This window comes from Octopus bimaculoides, chromosome 1 (assembly GCF_001194135.2).
Source record: "Octopus bimaculoides isolate UCB-OBI-ISO-001 chromosome 1, ASM119413v2, whole genome shotgun sequence".
NCBI classification, from domain to species: Eukaryota; Metazoa; Mollusca; class Cephalopoda; order Octopoda; family Octopodidae; genus Octopus; species Octopus bimaculoides.
Window position 1 is genome coordinate 10,129,524 of NC_068981.1, and position 11,923 is coordinate 10,141,446.

At 35.6% G+C, this 11,923-nt stretch overlaps 1 protein-coding gene across 1 annotated transcript in view; it reads left to right on the forward strand.

Moving 5' to 3' along the window:
- LOC106878508 (short transient receptor potential channel 7) overlaps positions 1-11,923 on the forward strand; it is a 375,551-nt gene that overhangs the window by 251,372 nt on the left and 112,256 nt on the right. Inside the window, exon 3 of the mRNA XM_052974185.1 lies at positions 5,425-5,583. Within this exon, the coding sequence (XP_052830145.1) occupies positions 5,425-5,583 (159 nt within the window). The remainder of the gene's footprint in view (positions 1-5,424; positions 5,584-11,923) is intronic.

Genomic DNA, 11,923 nt, shown 5'->3' on the forward strand with positions numbered 1-11,923 from the left:
TATATATATATATATATATATATATATATATATGTGCGTGTGTGTGTACGTAGGTACGTATGTATATATGTATGTGTGTGTGTGTGTGTGTGTGTTAATAAATACATATATACCTTCATACATATATCGATAGATTGATAGGTAGATAGTTAGATAGACAGATAGATAGATAGATAGATAGATAGATAGATAGATAGATAGATAGATAGATAGATAGATGTATATGTCTTAGGTGAAGAGTAAAAGTGACAATACCGACATAATAGGACCGATGTATTCATAACTATTATTAGAGACTTCTAACTAACAATAGAGACTCAGCGGGGACTCCTTTTTCGCCTTCTAAAAAAGTACAGAACGCTACAGCTTCTTATGAATAATGAGAAATGTTAGTACAAATATAACTAAATTTACTTAATGATACAACGTTGGCCATACAGACTCAATAATTATAAATTCTCTTTGTCTCTTACTCACACACACACTCACATACCACACACACTCACATACCACACACACACACACACACACATATATATTTTCATACATGGCGGCTTCCTCAGTTTTTACTCTCTATTTTCATTCTCAAGGTATAGGTCGGCTTAAGATGATAATATCAGACACTTGCCCAAGATATCAGCAATAAATGAAGCGAACATCTCATCCTTGCGCCAACACGTGTGTGTGTGTGTGTGTGTGTGTGTGTGTGCGTGTCTGTGTGTGAGTGTATATAGAAAGTTTTGTAGAAGTATTTACATCTATATTACCGCGTAAAAGGTATATAACTGAACAACAAACAATTTTGATGCGTTAGCACATTACTTAGGTAAGTTACAGCCAGCTAGCTTCAGGTGTTAATGTTTTCTCTTGATACTATGACAATAGTTTAAGTTGTATTCATTACATAAACAATACAACACTAAATAATAAGCACCATTCAATAGAAAGATCTACCGATTAGTGGGTATTTGCAACGAGGACATCTGTAAATGGCGAGTATTCTGTAAGCTCCTACATTTAATCTTGCCGTAAACAAGCATAATATTTCGTAAGAAGGAATGAAATCAGACCCGGCGTACCATCGTCATAACCATTTGACCGCTAGAAGCGTGGCTGCTTAACCAATGAAATTACTAGGCAAATTTTCCGAAAATAACATTTGCATCTTAAACTTATGAAGAACGAATGTAATCTAAGACACATTTTTCTTGGAAACAAGCTAGAATGTCATGGCCTAAAAGTGTATGATCAGACATTCGTCCAATCAGGGCTGACATGGAGTCAGATATACCAAAAGACTAATTAAGCAGCAATTTGTGCCAATAGTAGAAAACCTGTCTTGTTGCTTTTGTAGCAGTTTCTTGAAAGTTAGGGCTCGTGCCCTGTAAGTATTAATTATATACAGAGTTTCATTAAATCATTGAAATCCATATCAAATCAAAAGAATTCGTAATGTAAAATTCTGTTATTAATCAGAAATTTTAACTAATTATAAAATGAGGTGGTTCAAAGGAACGAGACTGAATGGTAAAGCTTTTTTTTTTTTTTTTTTTTTTAATTGGTCAATTTGGAACTGAAACTTTAGTGATTGTGTCAAAATTTGAACCGAATACGTAGTCAAATTTACAGAATTTTCATCAGAGTTTTACTTGTCAAGAAATAGTAAGTTAGTGTACATTCAATAATATTTATTTTACTTGACAAGTTAGACAGATATCCAGTATTGAATGATTAATTTAATCATTTAAACCAAAGAAACGATTTCTTTTCGTTACCCCAATGTCTTACAAAATAATATAATCCGAGAGAGATTCGTAAACAAAACTCAATCTGTTCTTTTTAATAATAAATCGAATTATCTCTACAGGCACTGCTTTTAATTAAAGAGCATAGTATGGACAAAAAATAAAATTGATGTTTTCCTAGCCTTTTCACCAGCTAATCGATTTTTTGTTATCGTTTTCTGTTTTACGTGTGCAAATTGAGTTCACTCGTATCTTTTACTATCCACTCTTTGTGGTGCACTGCATTATAAGAATGGAGATTATTCGTGCTTTCTGCGACGTTCATTCTCTCCATTCACAAAGAACTAAAAAAAAGCTAAGAACAACTTACAAAGAATTTAATATGATTTTAAGGACATAAATAAAGCTTTATATATATATATATATATATATATATATATATATTATTATTTTGCCTTCTTGTATAATTATGTTATAATAGAAAATAATATTTCAGAACATTTTGTTTAGTTTTATTATTTCTTCATTTCTTGTCTTAGTTTTAATACTTTGCAGATGGTGTGAGTTAACTAATTTACCGAAGTATTACCCGTTGTAGTAATGGTGAATGAGACGGACACAATACATAGTCTGTCTATACGTTATTGCTTAACAGTCAACCAGGGCAAACACACACATATATATATATATATATGAGAGTTCAAAATTCAAGTGAATGAGGTACTTAAATAGTAAAGCACCAAGTTCGAGTCAAAGAAATAGCAATCGTGTACCAAACAAAATTAGAGAGACACATACGTACAAACCGAGGTACAGACGGATTAATATTCCAGTTGCATACACGATCACAAGCGCCTGACTGAATATACCACGAGTCTCAGTGCTGTACTTAGAAACGCACACTGCTCCTATTGTACTGCGCTTAATAGACTTCAGATCCACGCTAAACGTACGTTCCGAGTAAGGTGAATAATAAACAAAAAACCTTAATAGTTAATTAAGTAATTAAACAACGGGGAGAATTCATGAATAAAACACTCATGCCTCCGTATGTGTATAGGGTTAAAGAGTGTGTATGTTATTTGAAGACAGATTTATGTTTATAAAAGAAAAGAATAGATATATAATAACTTTATTTATCAAAAAATGCTATGAGGATAAAAATAAACCTTTTTTCTATAATGTTATTCAATAGAGCCACCTTCAGCTTCAACAATTGCTTCTATATGAGCTCTAAATCATCTCCATGCTCAAATCAAGTGATCCCTGGTTAATTTTGGACATTACTCTTACTATAGCAGCTTTCAAAGAATCTTTGGTGTTATGGGCGTGTTCATTGACCTCTCTCTCAACAGCGCACCCATATAATAATCCAATGGATTGAGATCTGGGGAATTAGGAGGCCAAATGTTAGGGGTTATGTGATCATGAAAATTTTCAGCCATCCATTCTTGTGTCACTAGAGCCATGTGTGATAGTGCAGAGTCTTACTGAAACATATATGGCATTCCATTGCATACACTGTCTATCTAGGACTTAACAATTATTTCCAAGGCCACAATGTAGGTGGCAGAGTAAACTCTAAGACCTTGTGGAAAGAAGTAAGGAGGCATCACATGTCCTTTATTGCTGACAACCCCTAAAACCATGACAGTTGTAGGAAATGTTGTATGCATAACACTTGGAACTTCAGAAGGGTCTGCACATAACCAACTGTCATTTCTTCTGTTAACTTTTTGATCCTGGTCGAAATGTTTCTCGTTTGAGAAAAACCAAATCAAATCTTCTGCTGGATTTTTTCAGTTTGTTTATAAACCTTTTAGAACTGATGTAGTAATTTTCTTTTGCTTTTTCTGACGAATTGACCTTTCCTCATCATGTAAGACTTATCTTATATCATATAAGACTTATGTCTTCGTTGACAATATTTCTAACTGTTCCTTCTTCTGACACATGGAGATTTTTTGCAATTGACTTCCTGGACTTTCTGGGATTGTTGTAATCAACGATCTGTTGAACTTGCTGGATAAATTCATGTGTTCTAATCATTTCAGAACGTTTAGAGTGCTTTTTATTCTTTGGTACTGGTGATACCTTTCCATCTTCAGTCTCTAACTTCTTACAAACTTCGTAGACGAAAGATCTGGCAGATTTAAAAATCCAGATATTTCTAAATCGCTATGATCAGCCTTTATAACCACAGTAACAGCATGCCTCTTCATTTCTTGAGTAAGCTAAGGGTCTTCCATTATTATTTTCTGAAACAAAGATTATACAAAGTTAGCAAAAAATGCAGCAATGATCAAAATACCTCAAATACCTTACGCACCCTGTATACACACCCACACAGACACACACAATACATACATATATTCTCTCATTTTACTCTTTACTCTTTTACTTGTTTCAGTCATTTGACTGCGGCCATGCTGGAGCACCACCTTTAGTCGAGCAAATCGACCCCAGGACTTATTCTTTGTAAGCCTAGTACTTATTCTATCGTTCTCTTTGCCGAACCGCTAAGTTACGGGGACGTAAACACTCCAGCATCAGTTGTCAAGCGATTTGGGGGGGACAAACACAGACACACAAACATATACATACATATATATATACATATACACGACGGGTTTCTTTCAGTTTCCGTCTACCAAATCCATTTACAAGGCTTTGGTCGGCCGAAACTTCGAAATCACCAAAATGGAGACGAGTACCAGCGTTCCGAAGAGGCAGGCTTGATAAATGTTAAGCGATCCTTCTTTATATGAGAGCATTGGCAGCCCCTTGTTAACCCACAAATAAGGTATATTTATCCACCAATGCCATATTGAGCACTCATTCTTACTGTTTGATATTAGCATATATACATGGTGTGTGTGTGTGTGAGAGAGAGAGAGAGAGAGAGAGAGAGAGAGAGGGAGAGAGAGAGATAGTGTGTGTGTTTGTATATAGATAGATAGATAGATAGATAGATAGATAGATAGATAGATAGATAGATAGATGTATGAAACTTATATAGACATTACGTTTCTCTCTCTCTCTGTCAGACGAAGTAAGTCTCAAAGTGTGTTATTCCTTTTCTCCGCTACAATAAACAAAATTATCCAAAGCAACGAAAGAAGATACCAAATACATAGTATATCGAAAGAGATTTCAAAATATATTTAAAATATCTAAAAATAGTTCATGTGACTGTCACTGTTGGTAAAATTTAGCTAAAAAAAAAAGGAAGTCACACGTCAGAGCGACTTATAACTATACTAATCCTTTGAAATCTGGTAGTGACCTGGAAGCTGTGACATAAAAAGCTAAAGAAGTGAAGAAACGACATATCATATACATCCATACACATACACACACACTCTCACTCACAAACATACATAGTCATAAATGAATGCATGCATCGGTATATGTGCCTATATGTGTGTGAGCATGAGTTCCTGTTTTAGTTTTCTCCACGAAAGAATTAGCTTTTGTATACAATTTGCATCATTTTAAAATAAAGTTAAATTAAATAGACAGTCCAACAAAACCAGTGTCACGCGTTTTATTCCATTATTGTATATTCGATATTTTGAGTGTGTTCAGTAATGCGGTTTCTGATAATGTATTGTCTTACATTGATCTATTCACATGCCATAATGTATTCTTCAAAATTTTCATTTTTCTTCTTTTGCAGTTAACTGAACTGGAGGAAGAATTCATTTACGCTGCAGAATTCGGAGACATTCCTACGGTGCAAAGAATCCTTCAGGATAATACAAACTTTAATATCGACTATAATGACATTCTGGGTCGCACACCGCTTCGTCTGGCAGTCGGCAATGAGCATCTAGAGGTAAGGTTTACTTTATGCGTCCATTCTATGTTTAAAGAAGCAAACTTATAGTGGATAAACCATACATATGGTTAGGTAATTGGGATATATATATATATATATATATATATATATATATAATCAATTTACAGAAGCTAGTCCATGTAAATCCACATGTACGTAAGTTGATTGACTTAACCATTTTTGCCTTCATTTAATTTCTGTAGTAATTACCAGCGATTTAATAACGGGTTTTGGCTGTTATTTCAAGCAGGTAGACATACTTAGTATGTCCTTTGATTAATTATATATATATATATATATTGCTGTATTTGGGGATGGTTTGAACGTCTTTCCTTACTAACGATCAGCCATTTTGTATTTTGTATACAAAATATAAAATGGCTGATTGTTAGTAAGGAAAGACACACAAATAAGAAAGAAGAAAGCAAAGGACCACTGATGAGGTCACAGAAGTGTGATGAAAGAACTCTGGCCGAAATACGATTAATGTAAAACAAAGCTGAATCAAATTAACACCAAATATATAGTGCCATATATATATATAACCATCCTCATATACAATAATATCTGTTTCAACACACGATTTCACATCAAGAATCTTGCAAAACGAATATATATATATATATATATATATATATATATATATATATATTGTGGCATCAGGATCAGACCCACGGTGCAGCACCTTGAGAAAATTTCTTCTATATAACTGCGGGTAGACCAATGCTTTGTGAGTAAATTTAATAAATGGAAACTGTGTAGAAGCCTGTTATATAGTATGTCTGTGTATTTTTGTGTTTGTTCCTCTTAACGCCTGTCAATCTGTGTTGGTTTGTTTAGGCCTCCGGCAAAAAGAATCAGACATCAGAGATACCAGACTTAGAAATAATTACTGAGGTTGATGTGTTTGCCTAAAAGCTTTCCAATGCGGTGCCCCAGCATGGTCAGAGTTCAATGACTGAAACATGTAAAAGATAAAAGCTGCTTGATAATTGTCTGAAGCGAACTAAGATAAATTTAATTATTGCAATGTGGTAATATATGAGATTCTTCAACTTAGAATTCTGCTTTTATGTTAATATGCCATACGAGAAAGAACGGTCTGGTTTTTCAGAACTGACTGGTCGTCTGAAGGAGAAAACCAAAATGGTGCTTCCTGACATCTCAAATGAAATCTTCCAAGATGTCTATCAATCATTATAAATTACTGGAACATTGTTCTACAAGCACACCCATAAACACCTGATAACATAAACTGACAAAGAACTCAGTACAGACGAAGGCTCTAAATATTTTATTCAAACGAAATGCAGAGTCACTATGACAGCCATCGAGCTGCTGCCAGCGAAACATCAGAGTCATTTGAATTTTTGTATCTCTATTGATTGATTGATTGATATAGGTGTTGATATTAAAAGCGGACAACAATAAAAAAGAAAAACGGATTTTCACGATAACTTACTTTCATACAAAGATAGTGGTAATTGGTGAAGACAAGAGAGAAGCCTGTTCCTGTTATAGGAGCAGGCATAACCGTGTAGTAAGAAGTTTCCTTCCAACCAGATGGTTTTAGCTTCAGTTCCATTGTGTGGCACTTTAGGCAAGTATTTTATACTATAACCTCGGGCCCACCAAAGCCTTGTGAGTGGATTTGGTAGACGGAAACTGAAAGACACCCATGGTATTTATGCGTGTGTGTGTGTGTGTGTGTGTGTCCACCACCATTTGACAACCGGTGTTGGTTTGTTTACGTGCTCGTAACTTAGCGGTTCAGCAAGAAAAGACTGATAGAATAAGTACTGGGCTTAAAAAAGAAAAAGTACTGTAATCAATTCGTTCAACTAAAATCCTTCAAGGCGGTGCCCCAGCGTGACCGCAGTTTAATGACTGAAACAAGTAAAAGATAAAAGATAAAGCAGATGTATTAGCGACGCCATTGTAGACGGCGTGTATCATGAGAGTTTGCTGTCAACAGAACATTACCGATCTCTGAGAAAATGTTTGTTTCTTTGGACAAAACGAATGTTTGTTTCTTTGGACAAAACGAATATTTTTTTATACGTGTTAGAGTAAACGATTATTATTGATTTCTTATTGTGTTAAACTAGAATCCTTGGAATGCTAGGTTGATTGTTTAGTAATTAGGTTTTAGATGTTCAGACTGGTTTTCTTCAATAGCAGCGGAACATAGCATATGGTTTTATACATGCATTTTACAGAATAACTGGGTAACGTTTAATATTTGGAGTAGTGTTTATTCTCATTTAAACTATCTGCGTTTCTAAGATATGTACGTATAGGTGTAGGAGTGGCTGTGTGGTAAGTAGCTTGCTTACCAACCACATGGTTTCGGGTTCAGTCCCACTGCGTGGCGCCTTGGGCAAGTGTCTTTTACTATAGCCTCGGGCCGACGGAAACTGAAAGAAGCCCGTGGTATATATGTATATATATATATGTATATATATATATGTATGTGTGTTTGTCCCCCCTCACCGCCAACATCGCTTGACAACCGATGCTGGTGTGTTAACGTCCCCGTAACTTAGCGGTTCGGCAAAAGAGGCCGATAGAACAAGTGCTAGACTTACAAAAGATAAGTCCTGGGGTCGATTTGCTCGACTAAAGGCGGTGCTCCAGCATGGCCACAGTCAAATGACTGAAACAAGTGAAAGAGCATTCTCGCAAATCTTTAGTAACCTTGACATCGCTCGGAGAAACGCCATTGTACTTCTTCAGTGCACCGAGCTGGCAGAATCGTAAGGACACCAGACAAAATAAGCTTCACGGTATTTCTTCCGGTTTTACGCTCAAAGTTCAAATTCTGCCGAAGTCGTCTTCACCTTTCATCCTTTCGCGAACGATAAAATAAGTAACAGTTGAGCACAGGGGTCGATATAATAGACAATGATCCTCCCCTAAAATTTCAGGTTTTGTACCTATAGTAGAAAGTATTATACTAATTCAAAAATTATCCGTCCTTTTCTTTAAAATCCTCCATCTTCCCTTATCATCGTGTTACGTACCTTCCTAACCCGTTTCCTACAAATAAAGGTCACCCCGTTTCAAACGCTCATACCATATACCGCCTTAGCTTCTGTCTTAACAGACTCTCATCTGGTTCCTGTTGCATATATTATCGCACCAGACTCTTCTGTCAGACAGGTTTTCTGTATTTTTGACGAGTTTATTCACACAGGTTTATAGTAAATCATCTAACAATTACCTTTGACAGCATTACTAACACAATTAATTTGTTCCTTATTTCTTTATTGCCCACAAGGGGCTAAACATAGAGAGGACAAACAAGGACAGACAAAGGGATTAAGTCGATTACATCGACCCCAGTGCGTAACTGGTACTTAATTTATCGACATCTAAAAAATGAAAGGCAAAGTGGACCTCGGCGGAATTCGAACTAAGAATGTAACGGCAGACGAAATACCACTAAGCATTTCGCCCGGCGTGCTAACATTTCTACCAGCTCTCCGCCTAACACAATAAGTTTGTTCCTGCTCATCTAAGGTATTACATAGAGAGAGAGAGAGAGAGAGAGAGAGAGAGAGAGAGAGAGAGAGAGAGAGAGAGGTAGGTAGGTAGATGGACGGGTGGACAGATAGCATTTTATGATTTTGCTAACGCAGAGCGGTACAAATAACCAATTGTTAAAACTCAATATACATCTGCTCTAGAGTAGAGCGTTAGCCGAATGCAAAGCATAATATTTGTTAATAAATGACAAAAGAACAGGAGCTACGTAATCGGTTTCATTAGCTTACAGTTGTTTCTACTATTAAAAGCAGTGCTCTCAGAACTGAGTGGTTGTCTATGAGCCACTAATTTTAGTAGATTCCTCGGGGGTCATTAAAATAATGCGCGTGTACACTCTCAGTCAACGGAAAACTTACAATAAACTTTACTCTACTCTCATTAAAGAGTCTCCAAATCAGTAACCATTCCGTTATTATTTGAAACTATCTTTTCAAATAATTCCTATTTAACATTTATATGATATACGCGTGCGCGAGAATGTGTGCGTGTGCGTATATGTCTATGTGTAAGGGTGCTGACAACTTCAATAATTCTTTCATCATATTCGATCTTAGAACAATAGTGTTAGTATGCACAAAATAGCGAGTTTTCATAATCTTACGTAAGTTGTTGCTGGCACTCCGTCGCTTCCAACGACGAGGATTCCAGTTGATCCGATCAACGGAACAGCCTGCTCGTGAAATTAACGTTCAAGTGGCTGAGCACTCCAGAGACACGTGTACCCTTAACGTAGTTCTCGGGGGTATTCAGCGTGACAGAGTGTGACAAGTTTGGCCCTTTGAATTACAGGCACAACAGAAACAGGAAGTAAGAGTGAGAGAAAGTTGTAGTGAAAGAGTACAGCAGGGTTCGCCACCATCCCCTGCCGGAGCCTCGTGGAGCTTTAGGTGTTTTCGCTCAATAAACACTCACAGCGCCCGGTCTGGGAATCGAAACCGCAATCCTATGACCGCGAGTCCGCTGTCCTAACCGCTGGGCCATTACGCCTCCACTCTTACGTAAGTAAACTACATGAAAAATACAGGGAAATACGGAAAATACTGGAATACGATTCTAGACTCCGTTGCAATTTGTGCTAAAGTGAGAAGATGCATATCCTGCAACTAGGTTCTAATGATTTGAATCTGAGATCAGAACTTCTCACATAATGCAGACAGACACTAAAATAGCTTTTGGTCTTTTATAAATCACCTTAATGCATGTTCTGAGCGTTGATTGGATATTGATTCTGTAAGACAGCATCATTTTTTAAAGCTTTTCTAACCTTTTTTGAGGAGCTTCCGTGTATGCAATGTACATGACATATATTTATACATAGTGTGCATATGTGTGTGGTATGTGTATCTGTATTTCTATGCATGAGCATTCTCGTGCAAGAGAGCCTACATGTACGTCAATACGTACGCACATGTACATGCAAATATATATATATATATATATATATATATATATATATATATATAAGTAAATAGATATCTTTATATTACATATACTTCTTCCTGATTTTTCTCCTTTCCTTTCTTTCTGCTATTATTTATCTTTTAGAGTCTTTCCTTCTTCCTAATCTCCACTTCATATATAGCATGCCTGCATTTCCGATTTTTCGCATTGCTCAATGCTTTTAATGAAATATGGCTTTTTTGCAATCGAACCAACTTTTATTTTATTGTTCTCCTTTTAACATACTCATATTCTGTAGCTATGTATATATTGCGCACGTGCTCACATTACTGCATGTTTTTCCGTGTATCTATACCCGTCTCTGCACAAATATATATATATAATGTATGTGTGTATACATAAATATATATGCATGTATATATAATGTATGTGTATACATACATATGTATGCATATATATATGTATATAATGGTTTGTGTGTATACATACATATGTATGTATATATATATATATAATAGTATATGTGTATACATACATATGTATATATATATGCATGCATCTGTATGTGTATATGGGTGTTCAAATATTAATGTGTGTCTTTCTATGCATCTTGATGTATGCGTACATGTGTGTCAACATAAATTTACTTTTGTGTATGCATATATATTCACATGCACACACACACACACACACGCACATACATATGAGAGCGAATGATTGACTATGTGTGCATGAAACGGCGTTATACATACATGGTTTTCTCCCTTGAAACATATTCAAGGCACACTTTATGTAAATTTTATTGCTTATGATTCAAAGTCGTGGAGGTTACATTGGCGTTTTGTATTATTTATAAGTGATCTTTTTTTTGTATTTTTTTTTTTTGTAGCTGTATTCCATTCTTGTGCAGCAGAAGACACTTAGAAACTCGGTTTCACCCCATCCCACTTTATTTATGCTTATCTCATCAGAATCGAATGAATGTTAGGGAATGTTTAACATCCAATCGCATTCAAAATTATAAATATGCTTATTTTGTTTTACTCTTCTGAATATTGGATGCGAGAAACTTAGTGTAAGGATTAGTAAAGTTTTCAGTTTCTAGTAAAACAAATTATGTAACATGTGTTTCGACAATACCCTTACCCTCTTGTTTTCACTCATATTTGTGTTGAATGCTATATATCTAGCGCCATGACTGACCGCTAACTCCACAAGTTTTTTTTATTCTCTCTTTGGTTTATTTCCTCGTGTTCCTTCCTGCTGAAGAGCGTAGGCTCGAAACGTAAAAGACTTTCTCACCTTCCTGAGCGTTAAACTAATACACCTGCTTGTTGTTTATACACCTGTTTTCGTCTTTTGTTTTTCTGTAAATTTCAACTATATA